This window comes from Oenanthe melanoleuca, chromosome 26 (assembly GCF_029582105.1).
Source record: "Oenanthe melanoleuca isolate GR-GAL-2019-014 chromosome 26, OMel1.0, whole genome shotgun sequence".
Classification (NCBI taxonomy): domain Eukaryota; kingdom Metazoa; phylum Chordata; class Aves; order Passeriformes; family Muscicapidae; genus Oenanthe; species Oenanthe melanoleuca.
This window is the reverse complement of record NC_079359.1, coordinates 4,060,715-4,086,651: the sequence shown is the minus strand read 5'-3', so window position 1 is coordinate 4,086,651 and position 25,937 is coordinate 4,060,715. Positions and strand designations below refer to the sequence as shown.

The 25,937-nt window shown below is 48.8% G+C and overlaps 1 protein-coding gene and 1 long non-coding RNA gene across 5 annotated transcripts; both read left to right on the top strand.

The window, feature by feature from the left end:
• The first annotated feature begins 1,954 nt into the window (after nucleotides 1–1,954).
• C26H6orf89 (chromosome 26 C6orf89 homolog) lies at nucleotides 1,955–25,857 on the top strand. 4 transcript variants are annotated; one of them, XM_056511692.1, is made up of 8 exons: nucleotides 1,955–2,031; nucleotides 5,311–5,518; nucleotides 6,896–7,061; nucleotides 18,622–18,776; nucleotides 19,085–19,206; nucleotides 20,274–20,370; nucleotides 20,986–21,109; nucleotides 21,478–25,857. In XM_056511692.1, exons 2-8 carry the CDS (start codon nucleotides 5,330–5,332, stop codon nucleotides 21,561–21,563), a joined length of 939 nt encoding a protein of 312 aa, XP_056367667.1. In that variant the 5' UTR covers nucleotides 1,955–2,031; nucleotides 5,311–5,329; the 3' UTR covers nucleotides 21,564–25,857. The 4 variants fall into 4 exon arrangements, with proteins under 4 accessions (XP_056367667.1, XP_056367665.1, XP_056367668.1 ...); XM_056511690.1 differs by lacking the exon at nucleotides 1,955–2,031 and adding an exon at nucleotides 2,162–5,201; XM_056511693.1 differs by lacking the exon at nucleotides 1,955–2,031 and adding an exon at nucleotides 2,166–4,339.
• On the top strand, nucleotides 11,184–13,529 carry LOC130263845 (uncharacterized). The gene is made up of 2 exons (XR_008842401.1): nucleotides 11,184–12,041; nucleotides 12,080–13,529. It is a non-coding gene; the product is annotated as an uncharacterized LOC130263845 (long non-coding RNA).
• Nucleotides 25,858–25,937: the final 80 nt, after the last annotated feature.

Here is a 25,937-nt window from a genome sequence, read left to right as displayed (position 1 = left end):
TCCCAGCAAACATTCCCACTGTGGGATCAAAGGCACCGCTCCTTTGCAAGCCATTAAACGCCTGCACCAGTATTTGGAGGAGGATCAAGGCCTGGGATATTAATAGCAAGAGGGAAATGCATACTTGTTTGGACCACAGGATGCTTTGTTGTTGTTTTTTTGGTTTTTTTGTTTTTTTTTTATCAGGTGGTTTCCTTTTAAGCTGTTTGAAATTCCTCAAGGTGCTCCACAAGAATTAGAAGAGTTGCCTCAGCCAAGCCAAGATTGGGAAGATCTCGGCTACCAGCCCAAAGTCAGCAGGCATTTACCACGTCCTGCTGGGAGGAATCCACCTTGAAAGCTGAGAACCCACACGAGTTTCTGACAAGCTGGAACAAATCTTCAACCACAGCTTTCAGTGCCCCAGCCATGGGATTTGGGTTTTGCCCAGGAGTGTCTCCCAAAATTTCACCCCGTTCTCCTGGAACGGCAATAAAATCGAGATGAGGAGATAATCCCACTCCCTGGGCTGGGATTGACAGGGCAGGAAATCCAAACCTGGGTAGAGGAAGTCCTTTTTCTTGCAATGTTTAATTCATCTGCAGAACTCAGATCTGCAGGAAGTTGTTGAGGCTGAGAACTTAAACAAGGCTGAAATTTAAACAAGGTTGCTCTCAAGGGACCTGGTCTTGTGGAACAGGGGCAGCAGAATGAGATGATCCTTAAGGTTCTTCCAACCCAAACCATTCCAGGATTCTATGAAAATGCATCAGAGATGTACCAAAAACACTCATCACACCCACAATCAAGAGCTGACTGAAAATATGTTTAATTGCAGTTAAGGACTGAAGATCATGTCTGAGAGTAGGGTGAGGCTGAGACCCCTACTCCTGCATTGGCCCAAGCTTTTCATGCCAGGGGTGCCTCCAGGGACCTCCTCTTGCCTCATCTCCAGCCCTTTACCCCTCAAAGCCTTTCCCACAGTTTTTAGGATTTGCCCACATTTTTTAGGGGGTGTTAATAGTGTGCTCAGTGCTTGTCACTTGGCCTGTGGGAATGGGCACCTGTGTCCCCCATGGGGCTGGGGAAAAGTGGGGTTCAAGGGGGCACTGTGTGGGTGTCCCAGCGGGTGCTGGAGGGTCTGGGGAGGGCTGTGGGGTGATACTGGTGACTAATGGGGTGCTGCGGGTGGAGGGCGGTATTAGGGATGCTGTGGGATGTGGCTGTGAAAGATTTCGGGTGTTCTGTGGGCTCAGGAAGATGCTGAGGGTTCATGGGCTGGGCCGGGCCAGGCATTGAGGGCTCCGGGTGCTGTGAGGGGGTCCCGGGCAGTGCTGGGTTCCCCGGGTGCTGTGAGGGGGTCCCGGGCAGTGCTGGGTTCCCTGGATGGTGTGAAGGGGGGTCCCGGGCAGTGCTGGGTTCCCTGGATGGTGTGAGGGGGTCCCGGGCAGTGCTGGGCTCCCCGGGTGCTGTGAGGGGGTCCCGGGCAGTGCTGGGTTCCCCGGGTGCTGTGAGGGGGTCCCGGGCAGTGCTGGGTTCCCTGGATGGTGTGAGGGGGGTCCCGGGCAGTGCTGGGTTCCCTGGATGGTGTGAGGGGGTCCCGGGCAGTGCTGGGTTCCCCGGGTGCTGTGAGGGGATCCCGGGCAGTGCTGGGCTCCCTGGATGGTGTGAGGGGGTCCCGGGCAGTGCTGGGCTCCCCGGGTGCTGTGAGGGTGTCCTGGGCAGTGCTGGGTTCCCTGGATGGTGTGAGGGGGTCCCGGGCAGTGCTGGGCTCCCCGGGTGCTGTGAGGGGGTCCCGGGCAGTGCTGGGCTCCCCGGGTGCTGTGAGGGGGTCCCGGGCAGTGCTGGGTTCCCGTACAGTGCCGGTTCCCCGGGCGCTGTGCGGGCCCTGCCCGGCCCGTGCCGGAAGCCGGAAGCGGCTCCGCGCCCGCCCCGCCGCGGGAGGAGCCGCAGCCTCAGCCGGGGCCGGGGCCGGAGCTGCAGCCGGAGCCGGAGCGAGGCGGGCGGGGCTCAGCCGGAGCGGGAGGAGCCGCCGGGCGGGACACGAGCGGGGTGAGGCCGCGGCTGCGGGCGGGGGTCGCGGGGGCCCGGGGCTCGGCCGGGGGGTGTCCCCTGCTTGTGGAGGCCGGAGCCGTGCGGGGGGGCTGGGGGTGTCCTGCTGCAGTTTATTGATTTATTTTTAAGAATGACCCCGTGGCTGGGGCTTCTGTGGCTGGGTGAGGGTCCCTCCGGAGGGGTTTCAGCGCCGGGATGGGACCTGATCTTCGGGCAGGGCGAGGGAGGCGGCATCAGGAGTGTTAAAGCAGATGGGAGTGTATTTTTATGTCTGTATTTATATATATGTACATCACTGTAGGTTCTGCCAGCAAGGCGAGCAAGCTTTCCCTTTTAAAGGCTCCTCCAGCACCGTTTCTGTCTAAATATTTACCTTCTAAAACCTTGGACTAACCACGCTGGGGTCTGTGGGCAGAGCCGGGCACTGGCGTGCAAACCCTGCGAGCCAAGTGCCATCACAGTTTCTGTCTGTGGAGAGAGCTGCTGATAACTGCCAGGGTGGTGGAGTTCATAAAAAACCAGAATAACACATGGGTTCCTCGTTCAAAGGCCTCTCTCTAGAGGCTTTGCAAAGGATGAGCTCTGCTCAGTGTCTGTGGTGGCAAAGAGGGTACAGTAGCCTGTTGTTACTGCTTTATTGATTGTATCGGAGGGATAGGAAGGGAAATAATGGGTTGTTATTTGTTTTTAAGGCCTCATCTGTTCTCCCAACAATGTGGGAGCATAATGCCTTATTTCCTAGCTGGAGGATTGAGTTACTCTTGTATTTGTCAAGGAGCTGGATTGGGTTTTCAGTGTCTGTGATTTACAGGGGTTGTCTACAAAGGTGTTTGCTCAGAGTGGAATGTAAATGGAGAGGGATGGGAACTGGGATATATAGTAATGTTGTATTTTAGCAGGATTTTTCTGTTGTTTGGAAAAGGGGAAACCACAGTGTTTGACAGCATTTCTGTGAGGATGTTTGTTATAAGTGGTTCCAGGCAGATCGTGCAAGCAGAAGCTTGTTGAATCTGCTGGAATTCTGCACGGGACAGCTTCATGGAGGAAAGCTTTGGCACTTGGGAGCCAGAGGACACTAGATAATCTTTCAGACCACTTAGCACACCACTTACAGTGGCCAGGCAACTAGAATAACCAGAAAAGCTGGAGGGGAAAAAAAAAAGGCCTTTAATATCCTGCAGATGTGCTGGCTCTTGCTTGTTCCATGAATCAGGGTATTGCATGAATGAAGGAGCTAGGAAAGCAATGCCTTGTTTTTATTATCACGTGCATGGCAGGTTCTTTACAGATGAGAAGAAAAAGTCCTTGTATTGGAGAGGTTAATATGAGATATTATTGACCAACCTGCTTTGCTTGCCCATGGGGCTGCTCAGGTGGCAAGATCTGGGACAAATATTTGCATGGAACACAAGCAATGTCGATAGAAGAGGGCCAGGAACTAATTAACCTAGCAATGCAGTGCAGTGTGTTCTCAGGGCTGGGTTTTGATTTGGCGTTTTTACCTTTTTGGTGTTTCTGTGGCTGTGGCTAGAAATTTGACCCTGATGTTAATATAACATCTGACATTAACTGCTGGAGTTGAATGCTTAGGCAGCTGCTGACCAAACAAATTGGGGTTATTTTTCAGCCAGATAATTTCCCTGAACTGATGCTCCATGTGACCACATAAACAAGTGTGCAAGGGCAGAACAGGGGGGATCTTGTGGGGAGAGAAGCAATTGCTGAAGCTGGTACTCCTGTGAAACCTGGGGTTTTTGAAAATACACCCCAGTGTTGCATTAAAAAGAAGATATTCAGATTGCCCTTGCTTGAGTTGTGACTCGTGATCCCCGTGATTTGGGGGGAGACATGTCGGCCAGTTCTTTAAAAGCAAATCAGAGCTCAGATCTGAACTTTATAATGTCTCTGGTTCTATCCATACATAGAGTTATGACTGATTTGTGCTGTGGGAGCAGCCAGAGCAAATTACAGCTGAGCAAATCTCAGTTTAGGTTGCTCAGGGCTGGTCAGTGTGTGCTCAGATGGGCAGAGCAACTCAGCTTTCCCAGGCAGGCTGTGCTGGAAGGTGTGTGCAGAGCCCTGTGAATAGTTACAGTTCTCACAGTGCAGGGACAGAATTTGGGGTGAAAAGTGGTGAATTGGGTGGAGCGGATTCATGAGGCAGGAAACTGTAGAGCAAAATGGGGACAAGGGCGTGATTTCAATTTTCAGCAGTGATTATCCATCATGCTTCTAGTGGTTTTATGTGATGATTCTCAGGGCAGAGCAGTGCTGAACTCTCTCCCAGCTGGCCCAGTTTGATCAGGTTAGTGTTACCCAGCTCAGAAACAAGAGGCAAAGCAAAACTCTACAGATTCTGCCTTTCCCCCAGGCACTGCCAGTGTTTCTCCCAGGCATAGGGAAAAATTTTTACAATACGATTCTCACATTGGCAGCTTGTAGCTAGTCCAGCAATTTCTTTGCATCTTTTCTTGAGCCCATCAGCTGCTCTCAAAAAGGCCTTTGTGGCAGAGGGAAAGTGGTAGAGGAATATACTTTTTTTTTATTCCAACTTTATGTTGATCTCTCATGGGTGTGTTCTTATAAGTGAGAAATAATTTACTGTCAGATGCCATTTTGTCACCCAGCACAATGCAGTTCTTGCTGGGATATTTATTTCTGTGGCATCTCTGACCTGCAGGCAGGCTTGGAGAAGGAGCTGGGGGCTTTGTTGCCTGCAGAGCTGCTATTACTCAATAATCACTTGGCCTGGACACGAGCTTGCGAAAATTTAAACAAATTGTAAACTGCCAAACTTTGCCCCACACATTCTGCTTGTTTCTCTGTCCTGTCCCTATTGCTGACGGGGGATTTGATGAAAACAAATCTGGGTTAAAATGATAGCGCGGGAGGGCTTAGCGGGGCTGCTGCGTGTGATGATCAGCTTTGTATTGTTGGCTTTTGTACTTGGTGAGCAATTGCTTTACAGGATGGATTCATTTGGAAGAGATGAATAAATGGAGTTCCATTGATTTCTGGGAAGCTTTGTTCATTTCCATAAGCTGCGAATCTCAGCCGGTTCTGCTCTTGTCAGGAAATTTCACGGCTTCTTTGAGTCAGCGGGAGATCCTGAGCCAGCAGAGACTGTTAGGAGTGCAGCTCAGTGTTGTGCTGTTGGCTGGGAGCAGGTTTGCTCCAGAGGAACCTTCCTTCTCTCCTGGGCACTGCCACATTCCTGGGATGGCTTTGGGTTGTGTGGCTGCAGTTGATTGCTGTTAACACCCCATCTCCCCTCAGGGATTTCTCCTCTGAGGCCATGGAGCTTTCTGCCAACGAGCTCAGCATCTATGACAAGCTCTCAGAGACCATTGATCTGGTGAGGCAGACTGGCCACCAGTGTGGCATGTCAGAAAAAGCCATTGAGAAGTTCATCAAGCAACTCTTAGAAAGAAATGAGCCTCAGAGGGGCCCTCCACGGTACCCTGTCTTAGTGGCTCTGTACAAGGTAAGATGATTTTTGTCATGAACACAGCCTTTGAGGGTCAGGGTTCTCCTTTGCACCTAACTTTTAATTTCCCATTGTATTTTCTTGATGAATTTTCCAATATCTTTATTTAAAAAGCTGTTAAGTGTAGAAAAAAAGTGTTAAAAGCTGTTCCTTCCCTCATGTCTTGAGCTGCTTTAAGAACAGGAGACAGCTGCCCAATATTTGGAATTGTTCATGTGTGCTTAAAAATAAATTTATGTTGTCAACATCTTCCTCTCCCATAAATTATTAAATAATGAGATTTGGATTGATTTTTCAGACTAAGATTCCTAGTGTTGGCATCCTGAGTGGAAATATGAGGAAGGAAAGAGACTCTTCAAGTTCAGGGTTGAGTAGTGAAGTGAACATGGCTCTGTTTGTGTCCCTGCCACAAACTTCTACAGGTCTTTATTCTCCTTTTGGTCTGTGAAATAAACCTATTATCATCATGCTTGATGATAAAAAAAAGTGTTTTAAAAGCCTTAACTAAAAGATTATGTAAAAACTTTTGCAAAGTGTGTGAAAGGATGCTATTGTTAGGTAGGTTTGAGATCATTCAATCCCAGACTGGTTTGGGTTGGAAGAGATCTTAAAGATCATCTAGTTCAAATTCACCTTCCACAAGACCAGATATTTGCTTCAAGTCTGAAAAGCTTCCCACTGACATAATATTCAGTAATACTTTAGTGTCATCCTACAAATCCATTGCAATGGGTTTTATTTGGAAAAAAATTCAAGCTCTCTTCCTCGTGTCCTATAAGAAGCTGTAAAATGAGGCAGGAGAACAGGAAACTGCAAATTTGGACTTTCAGCTTCTGTGCTTGTTTTTACTTTTGATTCAGTTTGACTTTGGCCAGGGGGAGAAATGCGTCATGTCATCTCTTTTGGGCTTACTTGGGATTCTGGTATGGAGGAGGGAGCTGGTGCCAACTCTGCCAAAGTGTTTCGAGGCTTGACGGATGTTTGCAAAAGCCACAGGGTTTTCCTTGTGCAAGAGGCATGGCAGGAGTGCAAATGTTATTTGATTAGGTAGGGAAAGGAACTGTCTGTAGATAATCCTGATTGATCTCCTGCTGGATTATTTGCAGTGCTAAAATACAGGAACAGAGTTGTTTGTGTAGCTTGGGTTTGAAGGCTGCTTAATTTCATCCTTGGACAGCCCTAATAATAAAACTGAGTGACAACTCTGTTTACATAAATAGCATTGCAGATGAAGGAGGAGACACAGCAAAAATAACAGTGTTCATGTTGTGGTGCACAGCCACAGCCCTGTGACACCAGCAGAAGGCATGTCTGGTGTGAGGATCCCTCAGCTGCCTGCAGTGTGGTTAATTCTGTGCCTGTTTTCCCTCACAGGGTCTGCTCACTCTGGGCTTGGTGTTGCTGACTGTGTACTTGGTGATCCAGCCCTACAACCCACTGCCTCCCGAGGCGCCGCTCTCCAGAGCCCAGGCCTGGGGCTCCCTCGTCGGCCACATCCGCCTGCTGTCCCTGCCCATTGCCAAGAAGTACAAGCTGGAGAGTAAGGAAATGTTTTCCCTGCTGGAACATAAGCCTAGCAAGAAATACCAACTTAAATACCAGCCCCACGAGTCACTCGAGCGTCTCCAGGGCACCACAAATGTGTTGCTGGCTTTGCATCATGGTTTTCTCTTTTCCTACCACTATACTTAAAAATAGCATCCTTGAGTTCTAGCTTCACTGGGTCTGCAGCATGTTTTATCTTTAACTTGATAATTTTGTTCTTGCACATTCTCTTTTCCTTGCTTTTAACACCTTGGGTGTTTCTTCCACAAGAGTTCCCTTTCCTCTAGAGGAATCTTTGCACTTCTGAGAACCAGAACTGAAATAACTCTGCTGGGGAAATGTCACCTTTTTTTTTTTGTTTTTTCTGAGTAAGGCAAAACCAGATTCTCAACCAAATCTTGATATTTGTGAGCAAGTGTTAAAGCCTCAACTTGAGGCCTGGTTTAAGAAAAATGAGTTTTTCCAAGTGACATTTGGGAAGGCCTGGGGGATTGAGTTCTGTCATGTTTATGTGACATTGAGGGCAGTGTGTGTGTGTGTGTGTGTGTGAGAGAGGAAGTCAGATAAGGGTTCCCTATGAGGTGATCCCATCACAGGAGAGCAACATCATAGATTTTCCTAGAATGGCATAATAGAAATGGAAAAGTTTAGCTATTTCTCATTCTTGGTTAATCATTTCACTGACTTAGACTGGCAGGTGGGTGCAGGCCTGGGCTCTGCCTCTGCTGGAGCACAAAGACTGTCAGTGATGATAAAGCTGTGAATTATTTTGAGCAGGGATGTGGCACAATGTTCTTGGTCTGGTTGCTCACTGTAAAAACAAACTCCTGTAGCTGTGCCCATGTCAGGTTTATATTTAGCTTGGGCACCTCATTGTGTTGGAGTTGTCTGTGTTGGCTCTGACCTTCCTGCCAGAGCCCAAAAGGGCTCCCTGAAATGCCAGCACCATTCTGCATTCTCTCCCTCCCTCTTTTCCTATGACGTGACATGGGATTTCTGTTGATTCCAATTTGTATGGGTGGGACAGGGTATCCCCCATTGTTCCTCTTCTTCCTTATACATTGGGATATCTCTGGGAGTGAAGAACAAAGGTGGGGATATGGCTCTGATAAGCACTTGGCATTAGGTGCCTGCTTATCTGCTGCATTCCAGCTTTTCCATGGGTGAACACCCCCCTGCCCTACTGGAATCCAATGGGAATTTAATGCTCATTTCACTTTTCACAAGGGCCAGGAATGACAGGACAGGGGGGAATGGCCTAAATTTGAAGGAGGGCATGTTGGATGTTAGGAAGAAATTGTTCCCTATGAGACTGGGGAGGCCCTGGCACAGGTTGCCCAGAGAAGCTGTGGCTGCCCCATCTCTGGAAGCTTTCAAGGCCAGGTTGAACAGGGCTTGGAACAGCCTGGGATAGTGGGAAGTGTCCCTGCCCATGGCAGGGGGTGAAGCAAGATGGATTTTAAGGTCCCTTCCAACCCAAGCCATTCTGTGGTTCTACTCTATTTGTTCAGTCAGTTTTTGTCCAGAAAGTTGACAGATTCTTCCTTCAGATACCACAGGGTCCCTTTGAATGAGAAGAGCCCAGGGAGGTTCCTTTGCACAGCTAAAGGTTTGTAGGACAAGGGTGCCTGAACCCATGAGCATCTCCTTGTAAAGGTAAATAAAAGCAGGAACAGTTCTGGCCTTCCTTTGGAAAAACCAGCTGAATGATGAGAACATGGGGAAACATGCAGAGGAACAGGGGAAAAGGGAAGGATGGATGGAGAGGAAAGATGTAGTGTTGTTATTTAAATGCACATAAAATCCCTCTTGCCTCTGTGAGTCCTATTAGTCTCCAGAAGCGATGAGCAATAGGGTGGGCAGCCATCCAGTTCTGGGGAAAAGAGGAGAGGGGGGAGGCAGTTCCTGCTCTCTTTCCACAGAATTAGGTTGTGGTGGAAGCCACAGCATGCCCCAATTAACAGATTGACTGGGGTTGGCTGGAGTGACTTTGATCCTGCCTCAGCAAAAGGAACTGGCCAGGACCCTGGCTATTTGAATGGGAGAGTGCAGCACCCAGCCTGAACCTTGGCTGGGTTCCTGTGGGAATCCCTCATGTCCTGGCTTCCCAGCAGGCAGCTGCAGCCACCAGCACTGTCCCAGTGACACTGGTGTCACTGTCACAGCTTGCTGCTGAGAGGACATGGTGAAGCCATCCAGCAGGGATCTGGAAGAGGGAGTTCCATGGCTTGGGGCTGAGTGCTCTTCCAAGCCCTTTCAGCCCTGCTTTGTGTGTGTTGTATTATTTTTGCCCCTAACTTTGGCCTTGTGGTCTGCTGTAGGGAAGGGGTAAAACTGCCTTTGTGTCCTGTTTGTTGATGAGAGTGTAAGTCCAGGAGGTCTTGCAAGCAGGTCTGGTGTTCTCTGATCACAGGATCCCTGAATAATTTGGGTTGAAAGGGACCTCTGCAGGTCACCTAGTCCAGCCCAGCTGCCAAGGCAGGGTCACCTGGAACAGGTGGGTTTGGAATGTGTGCAGGGGTGAGACATGACCTCCCTGGCAGCTGTTCCAGTGCTCTGCCACCCTCCATGGAAAGAAGTTCTTCCTCATGTTGAGGTGGAGCTTTTTGTGTTTTAGTTTGTGGCCATTGCTGCTTGTCCTCTTGCTGGGCACCATGGAAGAGTCTGGCACATCCTCCTGGCATCCCTCAGAGATATTTATATGCATTAATGAGATAGAAAGGATGTTTGCACTGTGCCTGAGCAGCAGAGAAAACCACTAAGGAAGAGACTTGACGTACAAACTCCTCTTCCTTTCCCTACACAGATCCTGGGAAGAAAATGTTGAGGGGGCTGAGGCTGGAGCTTGGAGCTTCTGTGCTTGGGCACCAGTTCAAAGGCAGCTGGGGCTGTTCCTGTTGGAAGCCACCTGTTGTCAGCTGCAGGCTGTGGCCACACTGGCACACGTTGCTGTGGTGTGGACACAGTCCAGAGTGGGTGCAGGAGTGCTCTGCTCCTTCCTCTGTGCCTGGGCAGGCAGGGGCAGCCTGGGCCTGCTGTCCCTCCTCAGCTTTCCTGTGTCCGGGGTTGAGGTTGGAGCTCTGCTGGGAGGTGTGGGCTGAGCAGCCAGGTTTGTGTTGCAGAACAAAGGCAGCTCAGTTGCTGGGTTTCCCCTGAGAGCCAAGAGCTCCAGTCAGAGTGGTGGTGAGGTGTTGGGAGGTGCAGGATGTGCTCCCCACTCCCTCCTGCTGATGGTGACCTGCCCTCCATCCTTGTCCCTTCCACCCCAGAGCTCTGCTGTGGGTGACAAGGGCTGCCTGTCTGTCAGTGGCTGTGGGTGGACCTTTGAGCAGCCGAGGTGAGGAGCAGCATCCACACAAATATCTTGCATTGTTTATAAGATTGAGTCCAAAGTAAATTTCCTTCTTGCCTGTCTCTGTACTCTCTTTCTTGCTGACTTTTCCCCCCGGATCAATTCCCATATTAAACCTTGTGTTCCCACCCTTTGTTCCTTGATAGCTGACTCTCAGACCCTTGGGTCTGTGCCTCTCTTCCAGCTGTTTTCCCAGGGCAAGATCTCTGTGGTTGGGGAAAAGGTCTGTGGAAATGTGGTTTGCATTTGCTCTTCCTGAGCTGGTGTTTATGCAGAGCTTGTGAAAGCCCCGGTCACGTTGGCTGCTCTTGGCACATCAGAACTTCATTTACAACCCCAGAGAGGCTGTCAGAGCTCTGGGTCTACCTGCTGTAAGGAACACAGTGTATTTTGATGGGTTAACTCATGGCTATCTAATACTAGGGAAAAAGTAGGATCTGTGCATTCTGAATTAATTTCTCACATAGGCTGGGATGGACAATTCCCTCAGTGTTTCAGTTTTCTGGTGCAAAATAGGGGTAGGAGTGCTCCTCTCTCCCCTGCAAGCATTAGGAAGTATTATAGGAGCTCTCAAAGTCTGCAGTAAAGCCAAATGAAAAGGGGTTTTCTATTCTTTTAGCAGAAATTTTAAAACCACACTGGCTTTAAACTGGTGGTCACTCTACCTGGTTTTTCCTCCCTTCACAACTGTGTCATCCCTATAGCTTTGTTAATGTCTAAATACAATTTTTGATGTCAGCTGGTTGGTAACTATTCCCTGCCATGATGTGATGAATAGAGCATTAAGCTGCTCTCACATTAACTCGTGTCTGCCCATGGTAAGTTGTCCTTGCAGCTCAAAAACCTCAGCAGAGCAGGTTTGTCAGTGGGGAACAGGCTGTGGCCTGACGTGACAATTTGCACATTGCACTGGTAGCAGGGGTTGACCTCGAGGAGAATCCAGCTTTGCTTTTAATGATGACACTTGGTCTTGGGCACACTCATCCTTCACAGCCCAGAATCAGCTGGGTCAGTAACTGCTCAGCACACCTGAAATCAGACAAAAGCACACATGGATCTCAGTGCTGGAAAAAAGATCTTGTGCAAGTTATCCCCAGCTTGGAGAAGAAGTGTTAATACCCCTTTTTGCCTAGACCAGTAGGGCTAAAATCATGTTTACAGGTTTATATGTAATTATTGTAGAGAAAGGAGCCCAGCTGGAGGAGCAGTGTTTAGCAACACCTTGTAAATGGCCTGTCACTGTGTTACTAAAGCCTGCTGGGTGCCAGAGCTATTTGTGGGGACGGGTCACAGCAGGCTGGGTCACTGGGGGAGGACAGCAGCTGGTTACTGGGAGAGGGCAGCAGCCTCTGCCTCTTGGCTGGCCCACCTTGGGTTTAGCTGGAAGCTTGCCTTGGCACTTGGCCAGCTCCTGTCTCTTCTCTGATCTTAACCCTTTGCAGGCAAAACACTTCTCCCTATGTTTCTCTCACTCCAGCCTTGGAGTGTTTCAATGCTTGGCACAGCTTTGTGGAGAAGGGGAGCATCCAGCATGCCTGCCCTGCATGGAGACTTGCTGCTTCTTGAGAGCAGTGTGGGCACCCAGGTGTTCATCCAGCCTTTCCCTGTGAGCTGAGCACCCAGGTGTTCATCCAGCCTTTCCCCATGGGCTGAGCACCCAGAGTGTTCATCCAGCCTTTCCCTGGGAGCTGAGCACCCAGGTGTTCATCCAGCCTTTCCCTGTGAGCTGAGCACCCAGAGTGTTCATCCAGCCTTTCCCCATGGGCTGAGCACCCAGAGTGTTCATCCAGCCTTTCCCTGGGAGCTGAGCACCCAGGTGTTCACCCAGCCTTTCCCTATGGGCTGAGCACCCAGAGTGTTCATCCAGCCTTTCCCCATGGGCTGAGCACCCAGGTGTTCATCCAGCCTTTCCCCATGGGCTGAGCACCCAGGCACCAAAGCATCCAGCAAAGACTTTGCAGCCCCTGCTCTGTCTGACCCATGGGGCTCAGGGATTCCTGAGCCCAAGGAACATGGGCCTGCTCTGAATGGAGGGTTGCACAATAAGGCTGCTTGGGAGGTAAGGCAGGATCTGATTTCTAAACTGCTGCCTCTCTTGCTCTCAAAGGATGTTACTTTTTTTTTCCCTAAGCAAAGTTGAGCTGGTTTTTGCTCTTGTTTTCATGTGTGTTCTTGTGCACCCGCTTTGGGGCTGCAGCATTTGGAGGTGGTTGTGGGTCACAGCATGTGCAGGGCTCCCTCCCATCACTGCACAGCTGCCAGTTTATCTGATCTTTTGTGTGTGTAAACAACCCTTTTATGATATAACCTGAGAGCAGCCAGCAGACATGTGTTGGCTCGTTCAAAGGGGAAAAAAACGGCTGACTTTGCAGGGCAGGGTGGTGCCAAGCTGTTCATACTCTCTGTTACTTTGGCCTTGGTTCAGCCAGTGGGCTGTTTATTTGAGTTTGCTGGCAGTAGACTAACCCCAAACCATTCTGCTGCTGTGGAACATGAAATACTCTTCCTTTTACTTCTATATTGTGAAGCCTCCAGAATTTCTTGTTTCCTCATTTGCAGAGTGAATCCTTGCTTTGGATTCCCTTCCCTGGGAAGAGCGTTTGCCATAGGTGGCCTCTTGCAGAGGCATTTAGCAGCCTGGCAGAGCCCTCTTGTGACACAGGCATGTCAAACCTTTTACAGGCTGAGACCACCATCAGGCAGGTGACAGCAGCTGGGAGGGGCTTGTTTCCAAAGCTGTTCCTCTGAGGCACATTGCTCATGCAGCACAAGCTGTCACTGGGGCAGGTAACCAGAGGTGCAGCTGGAGTGGACTTTGGATGCTTTCCTGGCAGCTTGGTCCCTATCTTCCATTTTTCAGACTGGTAGGTGCAGATTTCTCCTGGAAATAATGCTCTTTTGCCCCAGTGGACTGTGAATTCCTCTTGGGCTCGGCTCAGCAGACTTGATTTCACAATGTCTGGTTGGATCAAAATCATTTTCGTGCTTTGCCCGAGGTTGACTAATGATCCCTGGGCTGGTGGAGCAGCCGTTACCCATTAGTGAGATGAACGAGTAGTTCTTCAAGCTGTTGACTTCTCCCCAGAACAACAATAAAGGGGTTCTTGATGAGGCTTTTTGTAGCTGTTATTTTGTTCCTAGCTGTTCCTAAAAATGCTGTGAACCAAACTGGGAGGTACTTTCTTCTTGTGGCATAAATATATTCAGTATACCCAGAGCTACAATAAAAGTTCAGCATGAGGGAGGGGTGAGGTTCTTGTGCTGAACAGGGACAGTCTTTGTAGTATATATTTAAAACCCCACTGTGATGCAGTTCTTAATCAGAACTTGCAGGCTGTAATTAATAATCCTTATGTTTCCTGCCTGACTTACTTAAGAACCCATCAGTTTAGCCTGACTTTGACATTTCATTATAAATGATCAAATTAATTTTTAGCCTAGTAAAGAATTTCAGCAGGATGGAGTTTGGGAAACATTGCTTGTGCAGCAAAGTGCTCCAAATGCCTATTCCAAACTGTGCCACCTGGAAACTACAGAGCTTGGAATTCTACATCTGTAAAGTTAGAATGATTTACCTGTGTCATAGATTGTGATCATGAATTGATGCCTAAATTGTTTCACTATCCAAGGTTGCTCCAAGCCCTGTCAGTCCTGGCCTTGAATGCTTCCAGAGATGGAACAGCCACAGCTTCTCTGGGCACCCTGTGCCAGGGCCTCCCCACCCTCACTGGGAAGAATTTCTTTCCAAAATTCCATCTATCCCTGCCCTCTGGCAGTGGGAGCCATTCCCCCTCATCCTTACACTCCAGACCTTGTCCCAAATCCCTCTCCAGCTCTCTGGGATCTTTAGGCACTGCAAGGGGCTCTAAGGTCTCCCCAGAGCCTTTTCCTCTGCAGATGAACACCCCCAGCTCTCCCAACTTGGTTCCAGCAGAGGGGTTCCAGCCTTTGGAGCATTTCTGTGGCTTCCTTGGGACTCACTCCAGCAACTCCACGTCCTTTTTGTGTTGGGGTCCCTGAGTGGAAGCAGCTCTGCAGGTGGGGTCTCACCTGAGTGGGGCAGAGGGGCAGAATCCCCTTTTAATGAAACACCCAGGTTTGTACAATGGGTCAACAGGAAAGGACAGAGAAATGTTGGGGGAATATTCAGTGCACAGCCTTTCTTGGGAGCCCTGAGTTCATCCAATGCTTGCTGAAGTTGCTTGAATATTTCTAGGATTGGCTCCAGTGAAGCATTTGGTGGGTCTGGGGAATATTTTCATCCTCAGAGAAGTCTGGGATTTGGAGCCAGCCTTTGCAGGTTGTGGAGCTGCTCAGTACATGAGCCAGTCCTTTGGGGAGTTTCTTTTCAGTTTCTGTGGGTGATGGCAGCAACAGCCCCTATGGACACAACACCTGGGGGGCTGTGAAGTCCTGGGGGTCTTCCCTGGGACCAGACTTGTCTGTGCAGACCTGGTGGCACTTGCCTGGTGGAGATTGCTTCAGCCTTGCAGACCTGAGTGCTAGGGAGCAAACCAGCTTGGTGGGGAGCCAGCAAACTGCCTCAGCACCTGCAGTGCTACAAACAGGGGGTTTGTGTTTTGAACACGTTTTTAGGGTCAGGAGCAGCCCTTGGCTCTGTATCCTTCAGGAACAAAAGTTCCTCCTGCTAGAGGCTTTTTTTTTGAACCTGCTGCACTGGCAGATTGATCCTGTGCCCTCCATATGGTCCCTGAAGAAAACAGGGCTTGCTGAGATCCTGCTCTCAGATCCATGTGGGCAAGTTTCCATAAGTTAATTTGCTTTGCTGCAATGGGCAGAAGCAAGGCCAGCTCTTCTGAGGAACCTTGAGCTTACAGTCTGATCATCCACACCCAGCATCTCTGGGGCTGTGCACACACACCCCTCTCTAGTGCTGGGGGCAGCCAAAAATTTGGGAGATCCTCTGTGAAAACAGCCAAGAAGGGCGAGGTACTCATTTTAAATTGATGGTGACTTGAAAATTATTTTTCTGCATAGTGGAAAGTAGAGTCATAAACTCCTTGTAGCATTAATCATAGATGTGTTTTAGGGAAGATTGTTATCTCAGTCTGTGCTGTGTTAGCAGCTGAAAGTTCCAGCCCTGGCTCTGCTAGGAGCTCTCCTGACATGGGGGAGAAGGCAGCTCTTGTTTTGAAGAAATAATAACACATGAAAGGAAATATTAGGAGGTTATGGCCAATGGGGAACTGAAGTTCTGTTGGGCAAACTGAAGGCTGCCCCTCAAAAAGGGGTGAGAAAGCAGAGAGAAGTTGGCCACACTTGTGTGGTGTAATAGATAGCTGGATGTGTCACTGCTACAGCTGCTCTCCTGCACTCCAGCTCCACAGGGATAATTGCCCACACCCAGCACCAGCGAGTGGGTGGGAGTGGATGGGACCCTGGTGTGAGGGTTGTGCTGGGATGAAAAGAGCATCTTCCATTTGCATCCCTGAGCAGCCATGTGTGCACAGACAGCGTGTGTGCACAGACAGCACTTGGCTTCCACTGGAACAATCCCCAGGGTGTCTGGGCAGGCTGGGTGATAATGTAAAAGGAATGCAGGGAGGGTAAGGAGACAAAATCAGCATCCTGGGGAAAATCCTGCCCTGGTCCCCAGTGGCAGCTGACTCCTGTGTGCACCGTCTCTCCTCCCGCCCTCCCTGGGAAGGGCAGGCGCTGCCCGTACTTGTCATGCCAGTCACACACATGCTGGTGCACAGACTAACACCCTCCACAATAAATCTAAAAGATTAATTACTAGGGGGAAAAAAAAAAATCCCACAACCCCACTTGCAGCATTTGAAATGCATCTCAACCAGTGCTCTGCTCTGGTTATTCATGGGGAAAAGAAATCACCTCCTGAATTGAGCAATTGAGAATGCAAATATCCCAGCCTGGCTCAAAAGAGGAATCAAGCTCTGTACTGTCAAGCTGATTAGCATCCTGTTCCGTGGGGTACTGCCCTGAGCCCAGAGGGAAAATTTGGGGACAACTGTGCTTAATGCTTAGGGATGAGGTTTCTGAGTTTTGCCCAGAGAGAAATTACAGTCTTGCTACGCCCCGTCTGATGACAAACCGTAGAGATGTTTTCTTGTTCTCTTCACAGCGACTGCCCTTTCTCTGGTGAGATCTTTCAGCCTTTTGTTTCCTGTCACTGACCAGCTGTTTTTTGTGAGTTGAGTTTTTTTGTTGTTATAAAACTGAAGCTTTCTACAGGCAGTGGAACAAAGATTTTCTTTTTTCTCTTGTGAGCAGGGAGGGAAAGTACATCGGAGCAGTTTCTCATGGGAGTAGGACTTCTGCTTGCAAGAAGGATTTTACACTTTGTTTTCCCTTTTTTCCCCTTTCCCTGAAAGCAGTGTGGATGTGTCTTCCAGAAAGACTAGGAATTATATCCTGATCCCTTTCAATCCATATCCCAGCAGTAGGGTGGGAAATGCAGAATTTGGGAGTTGGAAATACCCAGCAAGAAAGAAGTGAAATGAATCCCAGTCTCCTCCTTGTTGTTGTGTCCCAATGAACATAAATCCTCTGTAACATTCCTCGTGGCCTGCTGCAGATGTCAGAGGGGAAAATAAAACAAGACTCTCCTGTGAAGTGCTGTTCATCCCTTCTTAGCCCTGTGCAGGAGTGTGAGTGTGGCTGGAAATTGCAGTGGCAGTGACAGGCAGGTTGTGTGTGCTTTTTTCCCCAAAAAAGTTGCTGTGCATCCTTGATTTTTCAGTCAGACTTCACTCTCCTTTCTCCCTTTGCCATCCCTTCTGTTTCCTGAGTTTGCCTGCAGCAGTGTCCAGGAGGCTTTGGAGCAGTTTTGACATGTGTTGGCAGGGTGAGCCCGTTGGTGAGGGACAGATCCCTGAATATTTCATGTGAGATGTGTCCCAGGCCTTGGGTTTTTCCTGACCCACCCTGACAGATCAGGATGGGATAGTCCTGTTGGATTAAGGCTGCAGAACCAGAGCTGTCACTGCCATAAAATCTGTGTTTGAAGTGGAATTTCCATTAAGCACTCCCATTTCTCACACCCTGCTGCTGTATCTCCCAATATAAAATTTATGTTGGGGGCTTTTAGGTTGGATATCAGGAAAGGTTCTTCCCCAGGGAATGGGCACAACCCCAAGGCTACCAGAGCTCCAGGAACATTTGGACACCTCTCTCAGGCACAGGGTGGGAGTTTGGGATGTCTCTGTGCAGGGCCAGGAGTTGGAATTTGATCTTTGTGTGGTTCTGTGATTCTGTAAATTAGAGCCAGACCCTTTCAGTGTGGTGGCTGCTCTGCACATCCTTGAGCATAGAAATGCATGGGGTGTTCAGCATTGTCCTGATCATACCCTGCTGCCACAAGTCCCTTCTCTTAATGTTTCTTTGTTCTTTTGGGAGAGCTGTTAAATTGGAGGAGGGAGGCCAGATACAGGCATCAAGTTGTGTTTTCATGTGAAAATTGAATTTTTGAAGATGTAAACATACACAGTGTTCATTGTAGGCCAGTTCAGCTGATTGTGGTGTAACAACAATTTTTGGAATTTAAAATGAGTGTGGCTGTGGTCCAGGGGTTGCTCATGCTGGGACTTTTCTCCCTATTTCATCTTCAAGTCAATGCATGGGATAAATGAAAACAGCAGCAGCATGTCTTGGTGAAATCTGACATTTCCCCAGCATCTTCTGCACATCAGAGACTGGGCAATCATTGCCTGGGACAAAGTATTTCTAAATTAGCACAGTGGTAAAGGGGTGGGTGATGACTTCAGGTATGTCCTAGCAGGGTTCATGACACCAGTGCTAACCATGTGGGAGTTACTTTTTCCAACCTGGATCTTTTTTTGTTTACTGAGTGTTATCTCCTTGATAACACTTTTGGGTTGCTCTTTTGCTTATGGACTTGTTTCAGTTTAATTACACCACATATGATGGTTGCCATCCTTCTGTTGCTCATGGAAGGTTCTGTGTGCCTCATGTACAGAGAAGTGGAATTTCCATAAGCTCTCCCATTGCTCACAACCTTTAGCTGTATCTCCAAAATGTGCTGGAAACATTCCCTCCACTTCCCTGCCTGGTGAAGCTTCTTCTTTTTGAGTTACAGCTACCAGAAACTATAAGAAATCTCAGTGTTTCATGTTAAGGATAATGAGTTTATAATTGAATTTTTCTTCTTTCCATTCCATTTTTGGTCTTACTAAACAGGTTTCCCTTGTTTCTTCCCCAGAATGCCAGGACTGGTGGGCAGCAGGTTGCAGACAGAACACTTCTGCACTTCCTGCAAACTGCACAGTCTGTTCTGCTGTGAAAAGCCTTCAGATAGTGACAGACTTGACAGAGCTATCAGAAAAGCTCCAGAGGCATCAGCCTTTTCTAATCAAGGTAATGCAGGGATTTGTGAGGCTGGGTGATGAGTCCAGACTCCTGAACAGCATGAGCCCAAAGCCCCTGCCTGGTATTTTCATGCATGAACATCATTCAGAACATGTGTCCAAAAAGACATTTCACCTCAGTGTAAAAATATGGGAGGAGAGAGCTCCCTGCCTTGCTCCTCTGACTAATGATCATTGTGTTTGGGCACTTAGCAATCCATGTGCCTGTTGCTCTTGGATGTTTTTTAGTGGGAGGGAAATGGGAGCAGGGAGCAACTCTGGGGGCACAGCTTTTACCTTTGCTTCTTGTTCTTTAAGACAGGGCAGCATCTCTCCTATGAAGAGCTGAAGCATTTTCAGTCCCAGGATCCAGAACTGGCAGAGGTTATAATAGAAGAAAATTCAGCTGAATTATGGAGCTGCCCATTTTTCTTTCCCTGGTGAGTCAGACAAAAGATGTGATAGATGGACACATCCTTTCTGCAGGGTACTCAGGCTCTGCCTGTGTGAGCCACCAGTGCCTGCAAGTTGCAGTTTAACTGGAGGGAAGGTGTGCAGGAGTGGGTTACATGCTGCTTCTGCTTGCTGGCACTGATTTGTTCTGAGGACAAGACTTCAGCACTAAAAATGGAGAGCTGTGGCTTGGTCTCCAGGTATTGGTCCCATTATAAGATAAATTTGTCCCAGGAACTGCCTGGTCCTGTTCTTCAGGCTGTAAATCATCTGGGCTGTGCCCTGATCACCTGAGGCACCTGGTTCATATTTCTGTCACCTCTGTCTTCTCTCTGGTGCTAACTAACACTGAGCAGTGACACTGAGACAAGATGCCATGACTTCTCCAAATACTGAAAAGTAATGGAAAATCAAAGAATCCTACAATTTGTGTTTGGTCTTGTGCAGACTTGTGCCAACTCTAATCCTGCCCCTGTTAACCAAAAGCTCTTTACCAAAGTGAACAACTCAGAGTTCTCTGAGGTCTCAGAGGTAGAGACCTCTAAGGTCCCACTGGTAGAAGGATGGTCATGATACAGAAGAATTAACCATGTCAGCACCCTAGACAGGGATGTAAAAATAACAAGCCCCACCTGGCCTTTTCCAGTTACATTTCCTGGTCTAGAGAATAGCTTTGGATCCCCCCTGCCTTGCCATGTGGGTTCAGTTATGGTTGTGTATGGTGCTACCTCTCTGCATCTTTTGTAATTAATGGATCTGGTCAATGACTTGGATCATTTTAAGGGAAAAGGAGAGGGAAATGAAGTTCAGGTATCCATCAGGATGTGTTTGTTTCCTTTTTACATGGTCCTGGTGCAGGAGCTCAGAGGAAAGTGGGAAGGTTAAAGCACAGGTTTAAAGACTGAGGCTGAATTTTGCTCCTGGCTCCCAGGGCTAGTCTGTCATGCTGTTTATCAGGCATGAATGTTTGGCAAGAATTTTATCTGGAAAGTAGCTTTTAAATGCAAACATTATCATTGTATGATGATTCTTAAATATGGGCTGGTTTGTTTAGGAGCAAGTCTGTGAATAAATCTCGGATTCTGCAGGAATTTCTCCACGCTTCCTCTTTGCAGTCCTTCCTCATCCGCCATCCAGACTTGGGGAATAAGGTGAGAAATTCACACCAGAGACATTCTTTTCCTGTCTGTGAGTTGTCTCCCAGCACCTCTGAGCTTTTGTGGGATTTGCAGGGTATTTGTAGCCGATACAGTCCTGAAAAGGAGCATTTGGAGTTGTATCAGCTCTGTCCATCTGTGTAAAGTGGCATCTCAAGGTGGCTGTGCCTCCCAGCAGTTGTGTCTAGTTTGGGGCATCTCCCATCTCCCCTGGCAGCTGGAGATGTCACAGAAACAGAGAGACTTTAAAGATCATCTTGTTCCAATGCCCCTTGCCTGCTCCATTGACATGTCTGGCCTTGCACCATAGCTGGGTGAGGTCTTTTTGTGCACACCTGGGCAGAATTGTTCTTAGGAGCTGTTCCTAGCAGTGAGTCTCACTCATTCTGAGACACTTCAGGCTGATCTTGCCCTGCCTTGAAGGAGAGGAGAGCCCTTGTATGCAGCTCACCTCAGCTAAGATTCTGTGATCTGCTGGTCACTGGGGGAGCAGCAAACGTGTTGTTTGCTCTGTCTCACCTGCTGCAGGGCAGTGACTTGTCCCTGCTTTGGGCAGACAGAGCCAAGGAAAGCTGGCCAGGCTTTTGAAATCCTCTCCTCCTGTCTTAGAGCTACAGCCTGCACAGCCTGTTTGCTGTTGGGAGTGGGCAACTCACCCTGACTGTTGCACCTCTGGACACGTGCAGAGGACACTGTGAGGTGTTCAAGGTGGAGCTGGAAGCTGGAGATTTGGGTAAGTACCAGAGCTGTGGTGTGCAGGGACTGGGAGAGCCCTTGGAATCAGGAGACTGCTTCCAGCTGGGTCTTACCTGTCTGACACCTGGGATGGTGGTTTGTGCCATTGTCACCTCCAGACTGGTGTGTGCCTGCTTGTCACAGCACAGGGAGTGATCCTGTGGCCTGGAACACCCAACACTGGGGTAGCAGGGGATGCTCAAAGCTGAGCAGCGTGGGTACACAATGGGTTTTACAAACTCAGTGCCCACTGAGGGAAGTGTTTTTCCAAAGAGCTCCAGCATGGCCACATCCCTCTGTGGGAAATGGGAGCACTCATTAAGGATGGGCTCATCTAACAGAGCCTCTCCATTGCCTCTTCCCAAGGTTATGCCAGCACAGATCACTGGACAACGAGCTTCATGGCCAGAGGGACAGAGCCAGCAGTGATTTGTGATGGAGCTGCCAGCTAAGGATGGTGGGGTGTGAAAACAGAGCTGTTCCCAGGACAAGAAGACTTTCATCTTTGAAGCCAAGGCAACGTCTTGAGAGGAGCGAGCCGGGGCAACTGGGGCAGGCAGCTTTGCCACCCTGCATGTTTACAGTGTTTAAAAATGACTATTTTCCTGACCCTTGAGGTAATCCTTTGCCTTTCCTCAAATGTATTTTGGGAGAAGCTCAAGCTATTTATGACCCTCCCTGTCCCCTCAGGTAAGCCCTGGGTTTTCAGCAAAGGGTTTTTTCTCCAGGAGCAGCAGATGGATTTCTCAGGATGAGATTCACCTTGTGTTCTTTGTGGATTATGGCACTTCTGAAACTTCCTGGGGGGTTTGGGAGTGGATGGGGTGTGTGACATTTCTGTGTACATTCCTCCTGAGGAGGAAGCTTTGAGCCTGTGTAGTCAGGCCAGTTCTATAAAGGGAATGAATTGGTGATGTGTCCCAGCTCTCCCTCACGTCCGCAGTGTGTGAGTCCTGCAGAGCTGATCTTGGCTCCTGCTCCTGGGCTGGGGAGAGCCTTGAGCCTGAGGGCAGAAGCTCTCACCCACTTTATCCTTTTTGTACCAAAAGAATCCCTTCAGGCCTCTCTGTGTTGTGATCACCCTTCTGCAGCTCTGTCAGCAGGTTGTGAGTGAGTCAAATGGTAATTGTGCTTTTCTTCACCTCCACTTCCTTTCCTGCAAAAAGACCAACATGTGTTAGTGTGGTGCTGGCAGTGCAGGAGTTCTGGATGGAGCTGGGGCTGGGAGAGAGCAGCTCTGTCCAACTTTCACCTCACACACGAAGGGCTGCACAGCCATTCTCAGCTGCTCCTTGTTTTGGAGGCACTGCCTGCGTTCCCAGCCCACTGTACCTCTGGGAGCACCTGAAACCTCCCTCTTCCCTGGCATATTTTTGCATTGACTCGTTCCAGATCTGGAACTCTGTCTTCAGAATGAACATTGGTTTTTCCTGGGTCCTTTCCAAGCTGCCTTTGTGTGTTTCCTGCTGCTGGAGCAGTGCTGTCTGCAGTGCCCTGAGCGGGGCTCGGGTTCGGTGCTCGCAGGCTCCGGTCCCTTCCAAGTCTGATCCCACTGCTGAAGATCATTCACAGATGTGTCAGGCTGAACTCATAGGCCAGGGCTGGAGTTCAGGACATACTCTCACACTTGTTAATATGGAGTTGGGAGGGGTTTTGGTTGACAGTGAGTTAACTCTGTTCTCAGGAGCAGGAGCCTTTTTCTCTGTAAATATTTTAGGTACGTGTAAAATGACAGACTGGGAAAATGTCTGTCCAGCCTTTGTTTTTGAGGAGAGTGGGAGCAAACATTGTGCTAATCTGATTAGGAGCTGACAAAAGCTGCCAAGTTGGGATGACCACGTCTGGCTCCTGTACAAGAATAAGGCAGAGGACACTTCCTGCTCCAAAGAATTAAGTCTGAGGCCTTGACACTACAAACATTTCTATGCATAACCCTTGTTTTTCTCCTGTCAAAACAATAAGAACAAGCCCAGCACCTGTGTCAGTCTGTGCATGGCCCTTGGAGCTGGACACACACCAGATCTAGTCGAACCAAAGGGGGAGAGTCTGACTCTCTCAGGATAGGAAAGGACTAATATAATTTGTTTCAAAGTATTAAAGGGAATTGGACTAATAAAACTTCCATTAGTATTCTCACTGCTTGGAGTGTATTTCACACTCATGACACTACATTCAATCTTGTATATGCCAAGACACACATACACACACAGCACTCTCTTCCCTCCTCTTAAAGCCTGGGTCTTAGTTAATGGAAATTTGGGATTTCAGTGATGGCAGAATTAGGGCCTCATTAGTGACTGTTGCTATTTACACTTTGGCAGCTTCTCAAATCAAATTCAAAGGCTGACAAGGTTCCTTCACCTCTTACTGGTTTTGTATGTGACCCGTTTTTGTAAAGCATTTGCTCAAAGATGCTGCTGGAGCCATTCTTGCTGAGATTGTGGTTGGTGACACTGTCACTGCTAAGTGTCCTTGACTGTAACTTGTAAAAGAGCTGCGGAGACAATTCCCAAGTGTCTATGAAATGCCTGGATTTGGAGAGTCACACTTAAGCCATTGTGGCTGTCTGGCTCTTTGGGGAAGAAGCAGAGAAAATGGATCTATTTACAGTTGCTGTTTGGGCTGGGAGGAGGAGGGGGAGGAAGGGGCAGGTTTGTGCCTGTTTAGCAGAAGTGTTCTCACGTAGTGCTTCTCCCTTCCTCGAAGAGTTGCAGCTGGTTGGACAGGAGCTGCTGAGTCTGGCCTGTTTGCAGAGCAGCTTTCCAAGTGCACTTTATGGGCTCTGCACAAGTTTCCAGCTCTGTCTCAGCAATACATTGCATATGTCCCAACCTCGCTCCCTTCGGAGTTTACATCATTTGTTTTCAAGCTCTCTGGTATATTTTCTCTTCCTCTTCCAAAAGCTGTAAGGAATTAGCTGCTAAACTAAAACAGGAGGGCAGTTCTCCTGCTGATAGAGGGCTGATTTTGGCTGAAGTGCAGAGCCCCAGTCTGCAGCACAGCTTCCAGAGCAGCTCCTGTCTCCAGCTGCCAGAGGAGTGGTGCTCACACCTTCCACATCCCAGGGTGGGAAACCTGGAGGTGAGGCCACAATGGCAAAACTGGGATGGCCAAAGAGAGGTTTTGATACCTTTACTGGAATTAAGCCCTGGTCATCTTCCACATCCAGAGCTCCAGCTTCAGAGTCCCTGGAAAGGCTGCAGGACTTCCCTAGAGAACCTGGTGAGGTGGAACTGGGGGGAACAGGGCTGTTCCTGCAGCTATTGAGGTTTCACAGCCATGATCAGATGAGTCACAGAGGGGGTGTCCCACCGTGGTCCCTCTCACCTCAGCTTCTCTTTTGCACTCTCTGTGCTGGTTTGGACAATCTCCCACTCCCACTCTGCCCAGCTCATATGGGTTCCCAGTCAACACATTTCAAGTCCCTTTGTGTGCTTCAGAGCTCATTGCCTGTGAGCTGGGAGATGGATTCCTCCTCACCCCACATCCCAAAGGCTGCAGAGCTGCTCTGAAATCACACCAGAAATCGGTACTACCCAGAGCCCAGTGGGCAGAGGTGAGGAGGGGTCACCTCTGCACTTGCCAGGCAGGAAGGACAGGGTGTCCCTGTCAGCTGGGCAGGAGGATCGTGGTTTAAAGCTGCTCCCCAAAGCAGGGGTCACTGACCAGTGCTGTCAGTCAGTCCTGAACTCAGGGTAACTGAAAGGAGGAGAAAGGATTATTATGATTTACTGCAGTACCAGGAAATCAGCGGCCCCCAAGGGAGCCAAGCTGGCAGTTTCTATTGATTCTTTTTTTTGCTTTCTTTGTTCCTTTTCATTTTTCCCCTGCCCACTGTTATTGCACACATTGATTCCCCTGAGGGGTCCCTTTGCAAGGCCCTGGAGAGCTTTGAGTCAGATTTCCCGTGAGCCTCCAGACTTCAGCTTCTCCCACCAAGAGCCTGTTTTTGCAGTGTTCTGGAGGAGAAGCTGGTTTGTCTGGGCTGGATCAAAGCCCCTCTCTTCCCTCATGGCCTCCTGTGCTCCAGCAGCAGCAGGAGAGGGTGGGGAGCAGGAGAGCATCTCATGGTAGAGATGTGAGCTTTGTAAACACCAGTGTCTCAGAAAAGAGGATCCTTCTCCCTCAAAACCTTCTTGTTCCCTCCCTCCAGGAGGGAAGTTTCCCTTCCACACACCCCAGTCCCAGGTCCATGTTCAGCCCTGTGGCCCCCAGGAGAACTGAATATTTCCTATGGTGAGGCCATTTCAGTGGGTGCACAAAGAGCTTTTGCTTCCTGCAAACCAAACTTTCTCCTCTTGGTAAATTTTATAGGTATCCTCCTCTTCAGAAACCTCCACCCTGTAAAGGGCAGATTTAGTGTCCTGCTGAGTTAGACAAGGGAGATGCTGGACTTCCCTTTGCTTTGGAGATTCACACAAATGGCAGGTGATGTATTTTTAGCATTATCTCCTTGTCTTGGGGAGGGGAGCCACATTCTAAAGGCTCAGAGGTGCTGGGAAGTAAAGCTATATATGCATAAAGACTGTTTCAATGCTGAACACTAAATTCAGTGATGGATTAAAAGAAAAGAATGTGAATATGCACTTAATGCAGAATTTTATGGATGGTCCTAATTTAATATATTGCAAACTTTGTAAATACTTGGGAAAAGCCTGTAAAGTATGTAAATAAATGAGATTTGTATGTAAGAAGAATAAAAAAGTTTTTAATTTTTGCAATTAAATTCAAGTGTTAATGACCCTTTTCCCTTTTCCTGATTTTTATTTTCATGTTGCATGTCAGCTAGTGAGGGGTTATTTAACCTTTTTTAGGTCACTTTTTCT